The sequence below is a fragment of the Aethalodelphis obliquidens genome, unplaced genomic scaffold (genome assembly GCF_003676395.1).
Source record: "Aethalodelphis obliquidens isolate GAN/ISIS:26980383/991018 unplaced genomic scaffold, ASM367639v1 scaffold69, whole genome shotgun sequence".
Classification (NCBI taxonomy): domain Eukaryota; kingdom Metazoa; phylum Chordata; class Mammalia; order Artiodactyla; family Delphinidae; genus Aethalodelphis; species Aethalodelphis obliquidens.
This window is the reverse complement of record NW_020838013.1, coordinates 8,180,137-8,202,860: the sequence shown is the minus strand read 5'-3', so window position 1 is coordinate 8,202,860 and position 22,724 is coordinate 8,180,137. Positions and strand designations below refer to the sequence as shown.

At 60.3% G+C, this 22,724-nt stretch overlaps 1 protein-coding gene across 2 annotated transcripts in view; it reads left to right on the top strand.

The window, feature by feature from the left end:
* The window catches only part of KCNQ1 (potassium voltage-gated channel subfamily Q member 1), a 346,354-nt gene that overhangs the window by 92,844 nt on the left and 230,786 nt on the right, over positions 1-22,724 (top strand). For both annotated transcript variants that reach the window (XM_027090651.1, XM_027090650.1), the window contains exons 6-10: positions 123-263; positions 8,991-9,101; positions 10,090-10,185; positions 12,342-12,464; positions 13,405-13,549. In XM_027090651.1, coding sequence (XP_026946452.1) covers positions 123-263; positions 8,991-9,101; positions 10,090-10,185; positions 12,342-12,464; positions 13,405-13,549 — 616 coding nt within the window. The remainder of the gene's footprint in view (positions 1-122; positions 264-8,990; positions 9,102-10,089; positions 10,186-12,341; positions 12,465-13,404; positions 13,550-22,724) is intronic.

Below are 22,724 nucleotides of genomic sequence, written 5' to 3'. Positions count from 1 at the left end.
GGAAGTGTTGGGGCTTTGCCGCCAGCAGGCCCCGCCCCCTGTGATGTCTGCCCGGCGCGGGTGCGCAGGGCCCCGGCTGCCCGTGGGCGCCGGCTGGTCACACCTCCTCTGCCGTCTCCCAGGAGCTGATCACCACTCTGTACATCGGCTTCCTGGGCCTCATCTTCTCCTCCTACTTCGTGTACCTGGCCGAGAAGGACGCCGTGAACGAGTCGGGCCAGGTCGAGTTCGGCAGCTACGCGGACGCCCTCTGGTGGGGGGTGGTAAGTCGGGACCTCTGGGCCACGCGGCCACTGCCCACCCGGGGCCTGGGCGGGGCGGGGCCGGGATGTCACCCTGGGGCTCTGGTGTCTCAAGATCTTACGCCTCGAGACCACCCCACAAACGCCTGAAGCCCCGCCTGGGCACAGGTTGGACGGGCGGGCGGCACAGGGCTCCACGCACAGAAGGGCCCCACGCTGGATGCGTAAAGCCCGACGGTCACCATGTGGGGTCCGTAAGGTTTTTATCTTTGAACTTGCCGTTTGGGAGGCAAGTCTGGCGGGACGGAGAGCGACTGTGCAGTGGGCACGACGGCCGCACGAGGTCCCAGCTCCCGCCTTCCCCGGGGCCGGCTCCTCCGCCACCCTGTGCCCCGCGTCTGTGAGGTTCTGTGCTGGCCCCTCCAGTATCCCTGCGCCGAGGAGCGTGACTTTGTAGAGCAAACAAAAGCCACCACGACAGGGCGGGGGGTGCTGGGAAAAAGGAAAGCGCTCCACGTTTTGACTGCGCACCCGGCCCGCAAATCCTTCGCCGGCCCCGGGCAGCGGTGACACAGCAGTGCCCCGGCTTCTGTGCTGGGGGCCTGGAGGCTCCCCCGCCTGTGAAGTTGGGCTCCTTGCGTGTGCCGTGTCCCCCTCCTGCAAGCACCCAGCACCCTGGCCTCGGCCTGGACGTGTCCAGGAGCGTGGGCTGGCTCCTCCCAGGGGTCAGGCTTGTGGTGGGGAAGGGAGACGTGGGGCGCGGGGCGCGGCACATGGCCACGCTGTGGGTGGCTGCAGGGGTCTCCGCCAGCGGCAGGACGTCTGAGCTGTGTGGCCCCCGGGGCCTGCTCACCACGGAAGCCCAGCCTCACTTGTGTGTGGGCCTCAGGGCGCAGAGGACACCCCTCAACAAACCCTCCGCTCGGGCCTTGTGGGGAGACAGGTCCTGGGCTCTCAGTGGCAGGGTGGCCAGCAGCTTACCGGCCTGGGAACAGCACATGCAGGGGGCCCTGAGGCAGCCCGGACAGACCCTGGCCGTGGGGGAAGGCAGGGGTGCAGCCCGAATGCCGGCTGCGTGGGCCAACTCTGGGCCGTGGGCCGGCCTTGGCTCTCCCCCTTCCCTGTGGGGTGCACTTGGGTGCCAGGGGCTAGTGACAGCGGACCGGCCGCGAGCTGCCCGAAGCTGAGGGTGGCCGGTGGGAGCCCCTGGGGGCTGGGGGCTGACGTCCAGGCTCGCTCAGCCAGGGAGAGGAGAGGGTCGCAGACTGCACGATGTCGGGCCGAGGCCTCGGGGCAGCACCAGGTCCAAGGGGTCCCGGGTCCGGGCAGTGGCTGTGCCGGCCGTGTCTGTCCCTGACTTGCTTCCTTCCGGAAGCGGGGTAGGGGTTCACTCTCTTCCCGGCTTCCCCACCAGCCTCCACAGGGAGGCCCATCCCGGATGGTCCGGGTGGGGCGGGAAGCTGCCCCGTGTGCCTCCACCCACACCCCCAGGAGGCCCACACGTGTTGGGGGAGGGGCGCCTGATATCGGCCGAGTCAGCGTTTTTTCTGGAAGCTTCCAGTGTGCCAGGCCGCCCAGGGAAGGCAAGCTCTGCTGGCCCCCCTGCAGGCCTGTGCCTCCACGGGCCCGGGCGTGGCAGCCCCCGGCCCATCCCCCCGGCAGGTTCGGTGGGACAGCCCAGCGCCGGGCAGGGAGGGGAGGCGTCCTGGTGACAGGCAGGTCCTGTGGAGGGACAGGACGCCCAGAGCCGGGAGGACCCCTGGGACTGGATGGCACGGTGGGAAGCGCATGGGCGACGGCCCGCGGCTCAGCTGATAAGCGGTGCTCGGCCTTGGCACCGGCCCCCACCTCCCCGGCCGCTCGGAGCTGCCCCCGGCCCGGCCCCTGCGAACGGCGCTCCCGCTCGCACACCTGTGCAAACATCCGCCCGCCGGCCGGGAAAACGGCCCCTTTGTGCCCGGCTTGGCACCGGTGCCCCAGCCTCGCCGTCAGCTGCGGCCCCGGCCTGGCCATTGTTCCCGCGGGCCCGGCACCCCCGCCGCCCAGCTCCTGGGCAGGCGACTCCCATTCACAGCGGTGGCGCCCCTGCAGCTGTCCAGGCGGGTGGAGCGGCCGCGGCTCGAGTTATGGCTCTGCTCCTGGCACGTCCTGGACGAGCAGCTCAGGAAGCGCGGCCTGGCCGGGGGCTTCAGAGCCAGCTGGCCGCTGCGCCCGACGGTGGCTGTCCCGCGCCGTCCTCTGCGTGGCTTCGTGGGCCACACGGGGAGCGAGCCCGGCCCTGCCATGCCCCGTGGCTCCCCGTCCGGGGCGGACAGACCAGGGTCTGCCTACCAGGTGGTACAGCCTGGCAGGGAGAGGCCTGCCGGCCGGGCCACTGCCCACCACCACGCTGCGTCCACGCCAGACCGGCACCTCTGGCTGGATGCGTGGGACAGACTTGAAACTAGGGCGTCTGGGCCGCTGGGGTGGGCCATCTGCTGTGTTTCCTCTGTGGAGCCAGGGCAGGGGGGCGGGTTCCCGGGGGGGGGGTGGCCACTGCTGCGTGTGGCCCCGCCGGCAGGGCTGTAGGTGCCACAGGGGTGGCGCCGGCAGCCTCAGCACCCCCCCTGGGCCGGTGTCTGCTGGACGAGTGGATGCATCAGTTGACGTGCCCGTAAAGCGGTTCTGTCTGTGGCCCGCGGGACAGCGGGTGCATCAGCGGCCACAGCAAAGTCCCGCAGACGGAGCGCCTTAAAATAACAGAGCTGCGTTCTCTCATGGATCTGGAGACCAGAAGTCCGAGATCAAGGGGTTGCAGGGCTGGCTCCCTCCGAAAGCTCTGGGGGAGGGTCCTTCCTGCCTCTTCCAGCTTCTGGGGCCCCCAAGTGCTCCTGGGTTTGTGGCTGCACCTTCTGTCTCTTATCAGGACACTGGTCAGTGGGTGCCGGGCCCACCCAGGGAGCCCAGGACCATCTCCTCTCCAGATCATTATCCAGTTGCATCAACAAAGACCCTTTTTTCAAACAGGCTTGTGTTCTGAGGGCCTGGGTGGGCATGGATTTGTGTGGACACCCTTCAGCCCAGGCCGGCGCCATCCCAGGTGGACATCACAAGAATGTCTCTCCCCTCCCCAAGCCTCAGTTTCCAGGCTGAGGGTCCCCTCCGCTCCCGCTAGCCCAGGTGGGGACGCCTGACTTGGGCGTGAGAGCTGCCCCCTCACCCGGAGTGTGGCGCCCCGTGCCTGGCTGCCGAGGTGTTGGGGAGGATTGAAGACTTTTTTCTTTGCCCTTGGAACAAAATGCATTTGTTTGTGTTAAAGTTTGAGTCGGGGGGAGAGCAGTTTTTGCAAACACGGGCTCCTCTGTTTAGTGCCCGGGGGTCTCTCAAATCAGGAGGCTGCCGGGCTCTGTTTACCCCCTGCATCTAAATTTAGAATTTAGAGTGGAAAGGCTAGAAGCCGCCCCTGCATTCAGCCACCATTTAAAACAAGAGTCTGGCTCCTTAGCTGTTGGCTCCAGAAGGTTCTGGCTCTCCAGGCTGGACTGCATCCTGGCAGAGTGAGGCCGAAAGGGTCTGGGGGCCGAGTGGTGGGTCTGGGTGAGGACAGGGCCTCCCAGATATTCACATGCAAGGCCTGTCGGCACCGCCCAGTGGGTGGAACCAGGGTCAGGACCTCATCTGGAGCTGGGGAAACCGAAGCCCTGTGGGCCCGGAGGGTGGTGGGCCAGGCCCCCAGCCCTTCAAGGCTTTTCCTCTGCTTGGACTCCATGCAAAGCCCAGGGGTGCTATGCAGCTAAGAACAGAGGGTCTCCAGGACCCTGGGCTGCCACCTGCCCCGATCCCATCCTGCACCTGTTGACAGTTGTGTAGGGGGCTGAGACCGTGGGCTCTGGGAGCCCAGCCAGAGAAGGGCCTTTACGACTGGGTTTTGCAGGATGAGTAGGGGTCCACAGGGCAGGTCTGCCTCTCTGTACTTACTACCCACTGAGGGACCCCCCTGGGGCGACTTTATTACATGGACTCAGCAGGCCCAGTGAGGCAGGTGTTCAGCTCTTGTCATCCCGGGTAAGAACTTTCCAGCTTCAGCTCGAGGGAGAGAAACATGGTCAGCGTCAGGAACACAGTGACACAGGAAGTAGTGGGGTAAAACGGGCGGCAGCGTGGTGTGAAGCCATCCTGTTCCGCTGCTGACCTGCTGAGTGGCCCCGGGCAGGTTACCCAGCCTCCCTGGGTATAAGCTGGGTGCCTATTTTCGTGAGCTGGGGAGGATTGTGAGTGAGGACACAGAGAGCCCGGGGTATCTGGCGCCCAACGAGGATGCAGCGAAGGCCGGCTGTGAATTTGAGGGGCTGTTACTGGCCACGGTTCTCTGGGCAGCGCCCCCAGGCTGGCCGACAGGCAGTGACCCCCCAGCCACCTAATTCACACTCGAGTGTTCGTGGCTGCCGCGGCCCAGTCACAGCCCTTAGCCCTGCTGGTGCCCAGGGTCCAGCTCTGCCCCGGCCGGCTCCCGGCCTCTAACACCTTAACTCACAGAGCGGCCCCTCTTCGCACACGCGTGTGCATGTGTGCGCGCCTACGTGTGTTGGCTCTTCCTGGCCCCCAGGGACCTGTGTTTCCCGCCAGGCCAGCAGTGGGGCGCAGAGGGGTGGGTGCACCGTGCAGCTGCGCTGGGGCCAGGGCAGGGCGTGTGACCGCTCTGTGCCTTGGTTTCCCCATCTGTAAAATGGGAGGCGGCAGGTCTACCTCCAAGGGCCGACGTGGGGCTCCCTGAGGGGACCACGATCCCAGGAAGGTAGCGACTCTTTCCGTTGCTTCCAAGACATTCCTTGGAGGACTGGGGCCTCTTGGCCGGGCTGGTCCTGGGCACCAGGCACATCCCGGCAGTCCCGCTCTGCGCTGGGCACGGGGGCACAGCAGGGGGTCAGCCGCCTGGGGGTCTCACTCTCGGAGGCTTGGTCGTGGTCAGTCGTGGTCTGCATGCCGTGATTTCCCTGGGAGTCAGTGAGGGCCCCCTGAGGAGGACACGTCGGAGCGGAGCCCTCGAGGCAGAGTCTCCTGCCTGAGGGGCCATGAGCCTGGCCATGCTGTGGGGTGGGCGCGGCCCGGGCAGGGCCCGGGGTGTCCACAGCGTCCCACCAGGCACTGTGTGAAGCTCCTGAGGGCCCCTCCCGAGGAGGGAGAAAGGTCTTGACCCCGTCCCCACGGTCCGCACCCTTTCCCCGAGAGTACAGCGGCCAGGGCGCCGAGGTTTCCATAGGGAGAAGATGCGCTCACGCAACGAGGAGCCCTGGGCCCGCGTGGGTTTCTGTTCGTTTACTGAGTTTTTCCTTTCTGAAAGGAAGCGGGCTTGTTTTGGGGGGGGTGGTGTTTGCTTTTGTTTTTACCCACAATTTGCAAGCCTGGCAGGGTTGTCCCCTCGGCCCTCACGTGCCGGCCTCTGTCCCCTTCATGGTGTCCCCTGCAAGCCTGGCCGGGGTCTCCTGGGGCAGCCCCACGATGGCTGGAGCTGGGGCCCGGGACCGCTGCTCCCACCCTTTGCTGTCCTGAGGCAGTCCTGCCACCCGCCCAGCCTCCCCTCTGTCCACACCTCTCCTCCCCCGAGGTGCCCTCTCCCTGGCTCCGTCCTTCCAGCCTCCTCTGGGCATGTTGGTGGCCCGAGGCTGGGCGAGCCCCAGACCCCTCAGCGCGGCAGCCTCTGGCCCTGGGCTTGTTCTCCAGCTGTCCCGCCAAGGAGCCGGTTTGGTTGCCAGCTCCGTCACTTAGCAGTGGTGAGACCCCCCGGCCTCAGTTTCCCCCTCTGGCAGATGGACCCGAGCTCACAGCGTGGTCACGAGTTTGCCAGACGGGGGTGCCCTCCCCCGGCGCGAGCCCCTAGTGTCCACGTTGGTGCCTCCTCACTCCCACTCCTGGCTGCCCGTTCCCTCTGGACAGATGGCCATGGCCTGCAGTGTGGCTGCAGGCTGACCGCGTCCTCTGTGGAGCTGGGCTCCTGGGCTGGCCTTCCCGCTTCCCCCGGAGGCCAGCGTCCAGGAGGAAATAAAATGACACTAGCGCCAGCTTCTCGTGACACAAAGTGCTGGGGGGACTGGCAGGTCCTCTCGTGCCTCCTGTCCCTGGAGGAGAGACACGGGGGACGGGGGACGCACCCTAGGCTCAGCCCCCCCCGCTGAGCTGTCTCCCCGGAGTCTGTGCCCAGGGGGCGTGCAGATCTGCATTCCGATCGCCTGCCATGGGGGGCGAGTTCTGAGCACGCAGGCTATAAAACGGCCCATTCCTGAGCTGCTTGTGTCTGTGAATTCAGGAAAAACAAACAGCTCTGCGGGGATGGGCTGTTTCCTCAAAGAGCTGAAAGGATGTCGTTAACTTGACAAAGAAGGTCTGTGGCAGAGTCTGAGAAGCCAGGAGTGTGCCCTGCACCGCAGGGTGGGGGACACCTGGCCGGGGCTCCCCTGGCTTCTTCCTGCTGCCCACCATTGGAGTCCCAGCACCTCCCAGCCGGGCGGCGAGGACGTGGGGTCCCGCCTCCAGTGCTCTTGTCCGAGAAGGGAGGTGGCCTCGGGTGTCCCCACCCGCTGGCCTGGCCGCACCGCTCAGCCAGCCCCTTTCCTCCTCCCACCTACATCAGTTTCCCAGTTGTCTTGGTGGGTTTTTTTTTCCTTAATTTTGATAATTAGAAGGTTGTATTATGTGTTATTTGTCTCGAAGCCCGAGTTTTCTGGCACTGCTTAAAATTTGCCCCCTGGCGTGAGGGCCACACTCAGGCCCATCTCAGAGGTCACCCTGCCCCCACCTCCCTGCATGGCTGCCGTTCTCGAACTTGGAGTCTTAGGACCCCTTGACGCCCTTATCAGTGACTGAAGACCCCAGAAGGCTTTCGTTTACGGGACTCACGTCTGTCAATACCGCATTAGAAGATGAAAGTTAGAAATTTAAAAATAGACCCACTGTATGTTTACACATAAATAAATAATTCTATGAGAGCCACTTTCCGGAAGACACTGGATGCGGCGTCTTGGGCGCCCCACCCCATGTGCAGCCCTGATGTGCCTTTGCTCCGTGCACCCAGGTGCTGAGAGGCAGCTGCCGCCCAGGCCTCACACGAGGGGCGCAGACCCTCTGGGGGCTGCTGGCGGGGAGCTGCAGGTTCTCCCGGCCCCGTTATCTGCCTGCTGGCCTTCAGCCTTGCCCAAGGCCTCAGGCTGGCCTGCTCCACCCTGCAGGTACTGGGCCGGGCTCCAGGTGTGCACTGCCTGTGTGTGCATGTGAGGCGTTGGGCCTGGAGGGAGCTGGGCTTGATGCGGGCACCGGCCCCTCTTCATGTGACCCTGCGCCACGTGTGGTACGTACACATGCGTGTGCCTCGTTGCTGCCTTAGCGTGTCTCAGCGTGCGTGTGCGGCTCCCTGTCTCCGTGTCAGGCCATCCGTGTGTGTGCACGCGTGCACGGGCAGCACATTGGAAGCGGGCGTGGACGTGTGTCTGAGGGACGGTGACGTTGCCAGGAAGTGCTCCGTGTGGCGGTCCCGGGAGCCAGGACCACGAACAGTCACATGGTGGGTGTTGGGTGGGTGGGAGCGTGCGCCCGTGCTGCCCCCAGGCTGTGCTCTTCGGTGTAACCCGGGCTCCCGCACTGCGGTCCTTCCCGCTGCCCAGGCTCTTGGTCCCTCCTGCTTCCTGAGGACATCTCGCCTCTGCCCCGGGGCTTCTGAGCCGTCCTGTGTGCCTGTCCCTGTCCGCGTGGACACGTGTGCGGGCCCCAAGGACCCTGCTGTAGAAGCCGCCGCCTCCCGCCTGGGCCTTGTTCAGTGGAATCTATGAAATGGGCCTCCCCAGGCCCTGCTCCCCGCCGGTCTCAGCGGGCAGGGGGGTCTCATGGAGGCTCCGTGCAGAACTTCCCGAGCTGCCAGGGGCCGTCCTCACTTGGCCTGGGCTGGGGGCCCTGGAAGGGGGAAGCCGGGCTGCCTAGCACAGGGCTGGCGAGACCACGGGTTGAGCGCGTGTACTGACGGGATGAGCAAGGACTCTGGGCGCCCTGGTCCCCCTGCCAGGCGCAGAGCTGGCTCCTCACGCACCCGGACCCTGGCGTGGACAGGTGTGGCCGCGTGGCCGGCACAGCCAGGGTGGGCTCTGCGTCCCTGCAGGATGGCGTTGGCGGGCTCACGCCGGAGGCCCCGCCGGGGAGCAAGCCTCAGGTGGCAGCAGAGGCAAGCCTAGGGTGGGGGTGGGGTGGAAGCAGCCCCTCAGTCCCACTGTCCCGGCACACGCCCTGGACAGACAGCTCCCCCATGTAGGAGGCTCTAGGCTGCGTCTGATTCCCTCCGAGCAAAGGGCAAACGCAGCATCTGGTGCCTGGGGTGGCGTCAGGAAGTGGCGTGTCGTCGTCGTGGCCGGGCTCTCTGGGGAGGGTGGGCCTCTGTGGGAGCTTCCGGCTTCCTGGGGGCCGGAGCACAGCGACATCGGTGGCCCGGTTGGCAGGCCTCCTGGGGACGGAGCAGGGGTGGGGCGGGGAGGCTACCCCCGTCGGCGCCGAGCGCCCGTGTGTACGCTGGGGCTCGCTTCCTCTGCGGCGTTAGCCTGGGGGACCCAGACCCTGCGGGCTCGAGCACCGTGCTCTCAGCCGCCCGGCCGCTCGGTGCTGGGCTCTCTCGCTGGCCTCTGCTGCGCGGTGGCAGGTCTCGGATGGAGCGCGGGGCTCAGGCTGGACGGACGGACGCCCGGCCTGAGGTTCTGGGGCTTGCGTGCCGACCGCTGTCCCTCGTCCTTGCAGGTGACGGTCACCACCATCGGCTATGGGGACAAGGTGCCCCAGACGTGGGTCGGGAAGACCATCGCCTCCTGCTTCTCCGTCTTCGCCATCTCCTTCTTTGCGCTTCCAGCGGTAGGTGCTCTGTGTTGGGGGGCCTCTCCACAGTTCCTCAGCCTCCTCCGGGCTCTGGGGCTGGCAGGGAGGCCCTGTGAGCAGACCACCCTCAGGGGGTGCATTCAGGCCCCAGCTCGCCCGCCTCAGAGCCTCTGGAGGCCGCCGCCTTCCTGTTCCCGGCCCCCGGCGGGTCCTTTGCAAGTGTGGGCCGCGGCGATCGCCAGGCCTCTCGTGGCAAATAGCGGGGTGCAGGCCGGCTCGTTCGGCCGCTGAGGCTAGCGGTGAGGTGCCCGTGGTGGCTGCCACAGACCCGCAGAGGGGCCGGCCGTGCGGGAGGGAGGGTCCTGCACTGTGGCCTGGGTGGCTTTGAGCCCTGTTCTTCCTGGAGACCGTAGAGTCTTCTAGTTCACTCTGTATGTAGGCGCCTGGTAGGTGTGTGGCCATACCGTGTGTGTGTGCACTGCATGTGCCCGTGTTACACATCACGCAGTCTGTCTGTGTGTACGTACCGTGTGTATCATGCACACGTGCTCCGTGTGCATCTGTGTGCGTGTGTATTGTCTATGCACGTGTCACATAGGTATACATACCGCATGCATTGTATGCACTCGTGCATGTGTGTCACACGTATGTTCTCTGTGTGTGGTAGTCCTTAATGAACAGCACGTGTGTATTGCAGGTGTGTCTGTCCGTGCACGTGTGTGTCGCATGGCTGTGGTATAACGTGTGTATGTGTGTACACATAGAGCGTATGTGTATGTGTATGGCTTGATCCCCTCTGCGGACAGGGAGCTCCCCCTGGTGAGCCGGCCCTTTCCATCCCGTTAGCAGTCCTGGGGGGGTGGGGGCAGCAGTGGGTCCTGCTTGGGTGGGGCTGCCCACGGGCTGGGCCGGAGGCGCCGACCTCCTCCACGGGGCCCGCAGCGCCAAGCAGGCCACCGGTGCCCAGCCCGTCTCTCCACGCCCCCGTCTGCAGGATGTGAGCCCTGGTTTCTGTTCCTTGCAGGGGATTCTGGGCTCCGGTTTTGCCCTGAAGGTCCAGCAGAAGCAGAGGCAGAAGCACTTCAACCGGCAGATCCCGGCGGCAGCCTCGCTCATCCAGGTGATGGCAGCCACCGCCACGGCCTTGTCGCCGTCGTGTGGTGGTCAGTGTGCCCGGCCCTGTGTTGCCCGGGCAAGTACGAGCCGTGTCTGGTCTGGGAACGGCTCTCAGCCCTGAGCTCACCCGGCCCCCGGGGCCGCCGAGACCCTCTCCTGTGGACCCTCCTGAACACGGAAGGGCCGCGATCCGTGCCACAGACATGACCACCTGTTGGAACTCCTGTCCTGGGAACCGTCGGGTGCCGATGGGGTGGGGGCACAGGAGCCTGGGAGCCCACCTTCCTCCATCCTGTGGGCCAGGCCGGGGGACTAGAAGGTGGCCTGGCCTGTCCCGGATTTGGTCAGTCCGGTGGGCCCTTGGCCTCCAGCTGCAGCGGCCGCCTGGTGTCTGTCTTCTCCCTCCTCTGTGGCCAGCCCCCGACTCTGCAAGGGAGGACTTGGAGCGAAGAGTAAGGGGTCCCCAGGTGGCCGTTCCCCCCCCAGGGTCAGGGGTCAGGGCCTGCTTGTGCAGTACTGATGCTTGTGGGCCATTCCCAGCACCCACGGGGCTCAGTCCTCCCGGCCGATAGGAGGTGAGGACCGGTGACCCAACGGCACGGGCTGCGCTCTGGACTGACGGGCCAGCTTCACTTTCTGAAGGCCCGGCTGCTGCCCCTACAGGGCCCGGGGCTCACGGTGCCGGGCCTTGAGGGCGGGGCAGGGGTTGCAGGTTTCTGTGATGAGGCTGTCCCAGAGGCTCCCAGCCCAAGAGCAGTGGGAGAGGAAGGTTCCAGAGGCGGGCAAGCAGGCAGGCGGCCCCGAGCCCCTGGACGCTGGGCTCCGAGACCCCAGGCTCCTGGAACAGCCTGGAGGACTGGGCGGCCCTCTCAGTGCCAAGCAAGGCCCGGGCACAGGGACCTCTGGAGGCTCGTGTTCCGAGGGTGTCGGACGGCGGCCGCCCGGGGCTGACGACAAGGCGGAGTGGGCGCGCGGCTACGGGAGGGGTGGCCGGGCAGGGGCCCGGAGCAGGGCTGTCACCGCGTGCCGGCGTGGGTGTGCGGCCCTGCACAGCCTGGACCCCTCTGGGCACCCAGAGCTGAACGGCCCCCGGAGACCGTCTGGGGTCACGCCGGCGACTGCAGCCCAGCCGGGGCCTCTATCCTGTTCCTCGTAAGCCTGTCCGGAACCACCGTCTGGGGCCGGACGCTAATCCTGCCCCGGAAGGAAGTGAAGGCAACAGCCGTAAAGCTGGGGGCCCGGCCCCCGCTCAGGCCTGGCTTTACGGCGCCACAGCCTCCTCTCGGGGAGACCGTAAATCAGGCTGCAGACGGCCTGCCCGCGGAGGGGGCGCTGACTTCCCGTGGGGCGTGTGTGCGGCCTCACACGAGCCTCTCAGGAGGCGGGAGAGGCCTGGAGGGCGGGGCCTGGAGGGCGAGGCTGGGATGAGGGGGGCGGGGGGGCCGGGGCGGCATGTCCGCTGGGTTCCCATCGCAGAGGTGGCATCACTGTCCCAGGAGCCCTCCCCGGCCCCCGCCCGGCATCTCTCTCTCCAGCGCCCGTGGCCGGCAGTGCCGAGGCCCTCAGGGTGCCTCCTCCTACGAGGCTCCTGGCGCCCCCTCCAGCCCCACCACCAGACGTGGCCTCCCCTTGGGTCTCCTCCTCCAGGCCACACCCTGGTGGTAGTTGCCGTGGGCATCTCTAGAGTGAAGGCCTAAGACCTTCACCCCCAGGCCATCTGGAGGCCCCGGAAACTGTGGGTTCCTGGGGGCTCTGCCTCCTGGACACTCAGCCCCGCCTCCTGCTGGCCCTGGGGGCCCTGCCCCTCCACGCCCCCAGTGACCTCTCCCCTGCGGCGTCCCCGAGGAGAGGCCGGCGACCAGGACGGAGGGCGGGGGCCCTGCGGGGGAACCGGCAGGTGGAGGTGGGCGCAGACGGACTGGGGCTCACAGGCCCCTGTGGTGGCTGAACCGCGTGCGACCGTCCATGAGGCTGTGGGCTGCAGAAGGGAACAGGCTGTTGGGGGTGGGGGCAGGCCCTGAGCCTGGGGAAGGGGCTGGTGGCCAGGAAGCCCCATGGTCTTGCCAGAAGGGGGCCCAGGCAGGAGTGGCGGGCCGCAGCTCCCTGGGAGTCCCCATCAGGGGCTCCGCGGTGACAACCACTCCCTTCTGCCGGTTTCAGACGGCGTGGCGGTGCTACGCGGCCGAGAACCCCAACTCCTCCACCTGGAAGATCTACGTCCGGAAGCCGCCCCGCAGCCATGCTCTGCTCTCCCCCAGCCCCAAGCCCAAGAAGTCTGCCATGGTAACCAGCCCCCCCGCTGCCGCCAGGATGGGGCACTCACACACGGGCGGGGAGGCCATGCGGCCACAGCCCACGGCCAGGATTTGACTCTGGTGCTTCAGCCCGGCGTGGCCCATGGCACTGTGGGCACTGGGGGAGTACACCCCGTGCTGGGCTCCTGCCATCCCGGTGTCCCCAGGCTTGGGGGCTTGTAGGACTGGCTGCTCCATGGCCAGGGCTGTGGGAGGTCCCGAGGAAGTACCCCGGGAACAGGACGGGCTGGATTCTGGCCAGCTGCTGGGAGAAGGCTCTTGAGAGGGCCTTGGTGTTGGGCTTTCCATGCTGGGCCTGGTGGGCCACAGGGGCTGGAGGTGGCATCCTGGCTCAGGGAAGAGGGTCTTGTGGTCATAGGATAGGGAAGCTCGGGCAGACTTGAGGCAAGAGTCTCGTGCACGAAGGGTGTGGCCCACCCCGACAGAGCTCTCCTTCCTGGCCCGCGCCCATGCGCGCGCCATCCGTGGAGATGGCTCCCAGGTTCTGGCTGCCTCTGGAGCCTTTGCACCTGCTCTTTCCTCTGCCAGAAGGTTCTCCCAGATCCCAGCATGGCCTGCTCCCTCCAGGCCGCCTCCTCAGGGAAGCCTCGGCTGGCCTCAGTCTGTCTGCCCGCCCTGCCCCACTCTAACTCCCCGCTGGTCACAGCCCTCGTTACCACCTGCCCTGGGGTATTCCTGTGTGTTTATCTGCTGGCTAGTTTCCTGTCTGCCTGCCCCCAGGCTGTGAGCTCCCAGGGCAGCCGCTGGGCAGAGCCCCTCTGGCAGCATCACACGCTGCAGCCCCCTCTGCCTGTGTGGGAGGGCGCTGGCCTGGGCCCTGGCAGGTGCCCCAGAGGTGGTCTGGGGCCAGCAGACGGCCTGGCAGACGACACCCAGGAACTGACAGTTTTATTGTCTGGTTTTTTTAGGTAAAGAAAAAAAAGTTCAAACTGGACAGGGATAACGGGGTGAGCCCGGGAGAGAAGATGCTGACGGTCCCGCACATCACTTGCGACCCCACTTCGGAGGAGCGGAGGCCTGAACACTTCTCGGTGGACGGCTACGACAGTTCTGGTGAGAAACCTTCACACAGGGTGAGGGGTGGGGACAGGGCCACGCCCAGCTCTGACCCAGGGCTGCTGGGGCCTCTGGGGTGTCCGGACGCCCCCTTCTCCCCCTAGCACTTGCTCCTGTCCTGTGGACAGCTGGTATTGTCATGTCTGCTCCCGCTGGCCCGCTATCACCCGCGGACGTTCTCTTCTGTTCTGGGCTTCTGGGAGCCAGGCCCTGCCTCGCTCGTGCTGTGTGGCTAGCGCCCCAGGTCTGGCAGAGAGGAGGTGGCCTGTAGTACACGTTGACCCCCATTCCAGGTGGAGTGGGGCTGGGGGTCCTGAGCCAGCACCGTGTGTGCCTGCAGCTCTGCCCTCCTCGACGCTCTGCGCCTTTGTTCCCTGTCACTTCTGTGTCCATCCCTCCCCTCCTGGACCTCTTCCCGGGACCCCCAGAGTGTTCCCGCGTCCGCCAGAACGTTTCAGCTTACTGGTGGTTGCAAGGGTGGTGTCACTGTCTCAAGCGTGGCAGAGGGTGGTGAGTTCACGTTGTGCTCATGGGCGGCTGGCACCCCGTCCGCCTGGTGCTGGCTTTGTGGGCGGCCAACCCGTGATGTACCCTCCCGCATCTGGTCACTGCTGGCAGAAGGGCAGAAAGTGTTCTGGAAAGGAGCCACGGCCTCTCCCTGCTCCCAAGGCTGCCTGTGGACGTCCTCTCTGGGAGCTGGGCGTGCAAGACCGAGCCTGGGCGCCCACCCTGCTGGGCGCTGGGCTGCCCAGGGCCTCCTCACACACCGTCGGGATTCTGGCCCGGCCGCCTCGCCGACGGGCCTCTGGGTCGCGTTGCCTGCCTGCCCGCTGGAGTGGGTACAAAGGACAATTGTGACAACGGCTCCGGATTTGGGGCAGGACCATTGTCGCAATGCAGATGGGGGCTTTCTGCAAATGCTAATGCGCAGGTCGGGCGCGGGAAGGAGCGTCGCTCGCTGGTGGCTGAATGCGGAGCAGCCCGAAACGATGCGTCCATTCAGCCTGCTTGGCGTTATTAAGTCCTCAGCGATGTCTACGGAATGTTAATGAGGTACAAGTGCCGGGAAGTCGGGCGCCTTTTGTGGAATGCTCCCGCACGGAGGAGTTTTTTCTTTCCTGCCAACGCGATAAGTCAGCCCAGCCCAGAGCCACCGGATTTCTGGAGCCTGAGCTGTCGGCCTGGGTCCCGTGGGTTACCTGACACTCCTGAACCCTCCTCACCCAGAGGCTCTCAAGAGCCCTGGTGTGGGCGAAGGGGCGCTAATCCCGGGGCCAGATGCCATCACTGGGAAAGGCCTGCAGGCCCAGCTCCCACGCGCTGGGGCGCAAACAGCCGTGCTGAATTCCACCGCCACGCCAGTCCCAGGCCTTGAACCTGAACCTCAAGGATGGGGCGTGCTGGACAAAATCACCTCTGTCCCAGCACGCGGTACCTGCCCATGCGCCCGCCTGCCCCCCTGCCCACGGCACCTACCAGCCCAGGGTATCCCCTGCCCACGGCAGTGCCCGCCCGCACACCTCTCCCCCACCTCAGTGATATCTCTCTGTGTCTCAGGCTCGCAGCTTCTCTGGGCTCCTGTCCTGTGACCCTCAGGCCCCGTGTCCCAGGCAGACCTGCTCCCCCTCATTCGTGGGTTCTAGGGCATGGTCTGAGCCGCTCTGATTTCCGAGTGGATGCCCGTCTTCAGGGAAGATCTTGTGAGCGGTGACAGGTGGCCGGTGTGGCCCGGGTCCCTCCTGCACGGCGCCCACCCCCCTGCAGGTTCCGGTCACTCGGTTGCTCGCGCCATCCTGACTCTCCAGGGACTGTTCGCGCTCCTTGACATCCAGGGAGGAAGAAAGGCGACAGCAAGAGGGCAGAGTGTGTGGGCCTCTGAGGGCTGAGTACCTGGCTTGAGCCCGGCAGGTCCGGGAAGGCTTCTAGGAGGAGGTGACGTCAGGGCTGAGTGGAACTGGCTGGGAGGGTGAGGAAAGGCCAGCGAATGGCAGGAGTATCTTGGACAGAGGTGTTCGGGGGCCAGCCACACCTCTGCGTGTCTGCCAGGTGACCTGGGCGTGGCACGCGGTGTCTGCGTTGGGCGGGTGCTGACCTCACCCACCTCACACAGATGCCTGCGGGGCTTCTTCACCAGTCTGGTGGCCTCGGGCATGAGTCGTGACCCGGACCCAGCAGGCATTGGACGGGGCAGGTTGTGGAGGCCACGGAGCAGGAGTGGCCATGGGTTAGCCCTGTGCCCTGCGTGGTTCCCTGGGGTGGCACGCACGGGGCAGCGGGCAGGACTTGATCAGGGCCCACAGGCGAGACTCGGTGGCGGGCCAGCCCAGGGCCTGCAGCCATGGTGTTGGGGTGCGGGTAGGGGGAGCCAGGAGCCAGCTGGAGGTGGGACCTGTGACCTCAGGGGCTCCCGGGGTGACGGTGGAGCTGTGGGGGGTGGGGTGGGGGCGGGGTGAGGACACCAGGTGAAAAGAGCACTCTCATCACAGAGACTTCAGACAGAGAATTTCGGAGAATGATGGGCCTGAAGCCCACGTGTCCCGCTCCGTGGAGGGACCACGTCAGAGGCGTGGAGGCCCTGCCTGCTCTGAGGTTTTGCAGCTCCTTTTCACGTCTGATGGGCTTCGCCGGGGGTGGCGGGGTTCCGATCCTCTTGCCTTCCGCGTGTGGAGGCCGTGCAAGTCGATTCTGTCCTGACGGCCTGCCCGTCCCATCGGTCAGCAGCTGCTCCTTGCCCTCCGCACCCCCTCCCCCCCATCACCCTCCCGTTTCACGGGCTCTGCTGCCCCGTGTTTGGCTTTTGCCTTTGTAAACAGTCCTCTGCGTTAGCTGCTTGTCCTGACGCTACAGGAGTGTGTTTGCCGACAGATTTGCGAGTTTTCTGTCTCTCAGTCTGGGTTTAGTTTCCTTCCTCCTGAAGCCTGTGCTCTCTTCCGGGATGGTCTGTCGACGGCCTGCTCAGTTTCTGCTCGTCTGAAACTTTTGTAGTTTGCCTTTGCTCTTGGACAATGGTTTAGTTGTGTAGAACATCACAGGCTGAGATCTGTATTTATTTTAATAGAAAAAATTTGTTTTAATTGAAGTATAGTTGATTTACAGTGTTTCAGGTGTACAGCAAAGTGATTCAGTTACACACACACACACACACACACACACATATATATATATATATATATATATATATACGTGTATATATTTATTCTTTTTCAGATTCTTTTCCGTTATAGGTTACTAGAGGTCTGTATTCTGTCTGACAGGCTGGAGATCCACCACTGTCTCCCGGCTGGTGTGCCCTGTTGAGCTAACTGACAGTCCTTTGTAGGTGACCCTTCCTCCCGTCTGGTGGCCTTGAATACCTTCTCTTTGACTTTGGTGTTCCATCGTTTCACTATAGTCAGTCAAGCTGGTGGATTATTTTTACTTGTCCTGCCTACAAGGTGTCGTGATTCCTGAATGAGGGTTTGTGTCCTGCGTCAAGTGGAAAATCAGCCCCACCGTGTCCTAGAACAGTACCTCCCCTAACTGCTCTGACCTCGCCTGGAAACTTCCACTTGCCCCTCCAGGTCCATCCTCCTCGGCGTCTCTCAAACCTGCCGTCTCGGTCTTCCTGTGCTGCATCCTGCACAGCTTCTTCGTGGTTTCCTAACTCTTGCTGTGTGCCAGCCGGCAAGGTGTGTATTTCAGTTGCCACCTGGTTTTCCATTTCCAAATGTCCTCATGTGAGGGGCTCACCTGCTTGGTCTTAGCGTCTTGTATTTTCCTCCCGTTTGACGACAGCGCTTTGGATTCTTCAGCCCCTTGAATGTGCTCATCTCCTCGTACCCCTCCTGTCCCTCCCTCACCTGCGCCTCTTGGAGAGTCCGATTCTGTTCGCGGTGGACTCTCTGACGCTTGCTTCTTCGTGGGTCCCGGCGTAGGCTGTGATTGTGGAGGTTCCCATGGGTTCCCGGGGGCTCTGGAGAGGTGATCCCGCGAACCACGCCAGGACACGCGTGGGGTTGGTTTAGAGGTGTGGGGTTTTCTAGACAACCCGTGTCACGTAAACACAGAGCCAGTGTCCCGTAAGGGCGAGCCTAAGCACACCACCACTTACACTCCAGGAGCTCAGGCCATGGCAGGGGAGCGTCCTTCCCCCGCTGGCCGACGCGAGGGTTTGGCTGGCTTTTGTCTGGCTCTGTGGTGTGGTTTGCGTCACCCTTTGGCTCTTGGTTCAGCGTTTCGATGTGGAGTCTCAGCTGCCAGTTCTTGCTTCATGCTGCCTCCAGGCGCGGCCTCTTCCCCTCGGGGGGCAGTAACGCCCACACTGGGGCTCCTCAGGTGGGCAACCCGTAGAGGCCAGCGGGTCAGAGCCAGGGCGCACCTGCTCCCCTCTTGGCCATGGGGACACCCCCTTCCCTGTCAGGTGAGCTCAGCAGAGCCTGCAGGAGGTTGGCTCTGTTCCGGAACTTGCAGAGAGAGGCTTTTCATGGCATCAGACCCACTTATTGGCAGAAACGGAAGTCCTCCTCTTGGTGACAGACAGAGCTCTTCCCGGCGAGGAAGGCTGGGAGCCCCCGCTGGCCGGGGCTGGGCAGTGATGCTTCAGGTTGGAACTTCCCTGGGTGCCTCTCGAATCACCTGGAGAACTTTTAACACAGACTCAGAGACCTACCCCTCAAGATTTTGAGTCACAGTGGCTGTAGGAGGCCCAGGAATGTGTGTTGGTAACAAGCCCCTAGGTTACCTTGAAGCATGTGGTCCGTGGACTGGTGTAGCCCTGAGGGCGAGGTTCTCCTTCTGTGACATCCTGGTCTGTGTCCGCCTCGGTCTCACCTGGGTCAGAGTTGCCTTGCTCAGGACAAGAATAGGGTCCCAGGCGCCCTCCTGACATCTGCCCCTCTGTTCTGGTCTTGGGGTGTGACGTTCCCCCTGGCTCTGGGGAGGACTTGTGGTCATAACTTCTGGTGACCATCCTGGTCACCGCACATCACTCATACAGCCTCGGGGTCCCGAGGAGGTGGTCCCCGCAAGGTCTTGCAGGCTGGGGCCTGCGACTCCTCCAATGGGTGTGGGGGTCTGGCGGGGCAGGAGACGAGGCCCGACGAGCTCTGTGGGCATGTTCTGAACTCCCGGACCAGAACCTTCTCACGGGCTCTCCCCCAGGCTGCTCACTCCCGTCCCCTCCAAGCTGCCCCAGGACTTCACTGAGGATGGTCTCTCTGTATCTCCCTCACTGTCTTCCCCCCTCCCATCTGCTCTGTACAGCCAGTGAGCAGGTGAACAAATGTGCCTGCTCATGCCGCCCCCCCCCCCCCAGGATTCCCTGTCCCCTTGGGGCTGCCGTCTGGATACCTCTGGGTCTCGTGGTAGCCTGGCCCTCACTCATCGTCCCAGCTCTGCACCCCCCGCCTGCACCCACAGCCAGGCTTTTCCACCTGGACCCCTTTGCCCGAAGGTCACCCCATCACGGCCCATCTCTTCGTGACCAAAAGATGGCCACTCCCAGATTTCAAGAGATTTTATTTCTGTTTAAAAACATGGCATATGCTCATTATAGAGCCTATGAAACATACACACGAGAATAATGAAGAAAAATCATCCCGTGTTGTGTCACTGCCCAGAGTAGTAACGGTTAGGCTTTTGACAGAAGTCCTGTCTCCTTAGTTTTAAAGAATAGACACACCTGGGTTGGTTCCACCTACACTATCCGTATTGTTCCTGCTTTTATCACTTACTGTGATACGAGTGTACAATTGATTTTTTGCTGTGTCCAGTCAAACGTTTACGCCAGTGATCTTGTGCTCCTTGTGTGCTGCCTTAGGGGAGGGGGCTGCAGGCTAATTTGGAAATACGATGGGCAAGGATTCCCTGATGTGTTTCTGATTTTGTGGGGATTGGATCCAGCATTTTACTGTTTTGACTGGTGGTGTTCCTGGCTTTTAAACTCTGTCAAAGACACAACAAAATCCCAAACTAGAGAATATTTAGAAAAATAATAACAGAAGTACTCCGTATCAGATCCTATAATATATAAAGTATTAAAGTGACTGTTGATTCATAAGTTGGTATATCTAAATATGACTTCAAAGCCAGTAGCCGAAAGGGAAAAAATAATGAATAATATATAAAAGGAGAAAGAAACAAATCCAGGATGAGAATTGGGGATTTTAATACACCTGTCTCAAAAGTTGATAGAACAAGTAGAGAGCAGAGCAGTAAGGATATAACTCTGAACAGTACTTTCAACCAAGTTGACCTAATGAACACTTACAGAACACTCCTCCCAACAATAGCAGAGAACATACTGTTTCCAAGTGTATGCAGAACATTTACCAAGGTAGAAGCAGGTTCTGGACCATAAAACAAATCCCAGTACATTTAAAATGATTCAAGTGATATATAAAGTCTGTCCTCTGACCCCACAACGGAATTAAATTGAAAATCAATAATAAAAAGATCTCCGAAAAATCCTCAAATATTTGGAAACTAAATAACATGCTTCCAATAGGACAGGGTCAGAGAAGAAATCCAAATGAAAACTAGAAAATATGTTGAACTCAATGAAAATGAAAACACAGCATATCAAAACGTGTGGGCTCTGCTAAGGGCAGCACCCAGGAAGCAACACAGAGCACCAGCACGTGCACTAGAAAAGCATTGGCTCCAGTCGGCCTCAGCGTCTACCATAAGAAACTAGAGCAAGAGTAACAAGCTAAACCCCAAAGGAGTAGAAACAAGAAAATAATAAAGCTCAGAGGGGAAACAAATGAAATGGAACAAAGACAAGAGAAAAAATAATGAAACCAAAAGCCGATTTGTTTGAAGAAGATCAATACAGTTGATAAACCTTTACCCAGAAATATCAGGAGAAAAAGAGAGAAGACACAAAGTATCAGTATCAGAAATGAGCGATGTGGCAGTACCGATGCTACAGATATAAAAAGGGTCATACGGGAATACGCTCTACAAGTCTTTAAATTCAGCAACTTAGGTGAAATGGGCAAATGTCTTGAAAGATGTAAACTACTCGAGAAACAGATAACCTGAACAGTTCTCTCTCTGCTGATAAAATCAAAGTTATAGTTCAAAACATTCCCCCAGACATTCTCCAGGACCACATGGCTTTACTGGTGAATCCTGCCAAGCATTTAAGAAAGATAAAATCAATTCTAGACAACATTTTCTGGAAAATTGAAAAGGGGGGAATAGTTCCAAGCTCATTATGAGGCCAGCATTGCCCTGATCTGAAAACCAGCCAAAGACATTGTAAGAAAAGAAAGCTATAGCTAAAGACATTGTAAGAAAAAAAGCTATAGTTAAGTATCCCTCGTGAACATAGATGCAAAATTTTAGCAAATCAAATCCAGTAATATATTAGAAGATTATGCATCATGACCAACTGGGGTTCGAGAATGCAGAGTTAGTTTGACATTTTAGAAAATCAGTCAGTTAACCATATTAACAAATGAAAAACCATACGATTTTCTCAATAGATGCAGAAAAAGAACTTGACAAAATCCAACAGCCAAGTATTACAAAAGCAAGTAGAAAACAGAAAGGAGCTTCCTCAACCTGATAAAGCTCTAATGAAAAAACTACATCTATAGCTTATTTTTTTAAAAATATTTATTTATTTATTTATTTGGTTGTGCCGGGTCTTAGTTGCGGCAGGCAGGCTCCTCAGTTGTGGCATGTGAACTCTTAGTTGCGGCATGCGTGTGGGATCTAGTTCCCTGACCAGGAATCAAACCTGGGCCCCCTGCATTGGGAGCACGGCGTCTTAACCACTGCGCCACCAGGGAAGTCCCAGCTATAACTTCTTAATGAAGAAAGACTGACTGCTTTCCCCCTAAGGTCAGGAACACAACAAGAAGGCGAGAGAAAGAAATTTTAGACACCCAGGTTGGAAAAGAAGAAATAAAACTGTTTTTATTTGCAGATGACCTAGTTATATGTGTAGAAAACCTGGTGAATATATAAGATGACTACAAGAACTAATATGTGAATTTAGCAAGGTGGCAGATGCAAGATCAACATGGAAAAATCAATTCCAGTTCTATGTTCTAGCGGGAAATCATCTGAAATTGAAATTTTAAAATACCACTTACAGTAACATGAACCATATGAAATACTTAGAGACTAATCTGACAGAAGATGTGAGAGCTGTACACTGGAAATTGCAAAATATTGCTGAAAGAACTGAGAGAATATCTAAATAAATGGAGAGGTATACCATGTTCATGAACCACAAGATTCAATATTGATTTCTACACCCAGTGTAATATCAGGGAAAATCCCAGCAGGCATTTTGTAGAAATTAACAAACTGATTCTGAAATTCATATGGAAATGCACATGACCTAGAACCCCAAAACAACTTTGAAAATGAACAAAGTGGGAGGGCTACACCAACAGTGTGGTAGTAGCATCAAGGTGAGCAAACAGATCAACAGAACGGACTAGAGAGTCCATAGAGGCCTACACATCTATGGACAACTGAATTTTGATCAAGGTACAAAGGCAGTTTGGTAGAGAAAGGGTAGTCTTTTCAACAGACAGCACTGGAACTACTGGATATCCATATGCCAGAAAATGAACCTGGATCTACATCTTGCATCAGATAGAAAAACTAACTCAAAATTTACCAGAGGCCTAAATTTAAAGCCAACAAATACAGAAGAAAACATAGGAAAAAAATCTGTGTGACTTTGAGTTAAAGATTTCTCAGACATGACACCAAAAGCAAAAGCCATAATTAGAACAAATTAACTGAACTTAACAAAATTACAGGCTTCACTTTGAAGGACACTAAGAGAATGAACAGACAAACCGGAGATTGGAAGGAAATATTTTCAAATCATACATCTGATAAAGGACTCGTATCCAAAATACATGAGGGACACTTATGACTGAATAGTAAGACAACAGATAAAAATGGGCAAAAGCTTTGAACAGAGACTTCATCTAAGAAGATATATGGGCAAGCACATAAAAACATACTCAACATCGTTAGTTATTTGGGAAAGGCAAATTAAAACCACAATGTGATGCTACTGTACATCATTATATTGGCTAAAATTAAGAAGACTGGCCGTACCAGGTGCTGGTAAAGAAAGTGGAACTCATACTCTCCTAGTGGGGATGCAAAATGGTGCAGCTGCTTTGGAAAACAGTTTGGCCACTCCCCAAAATGTGAA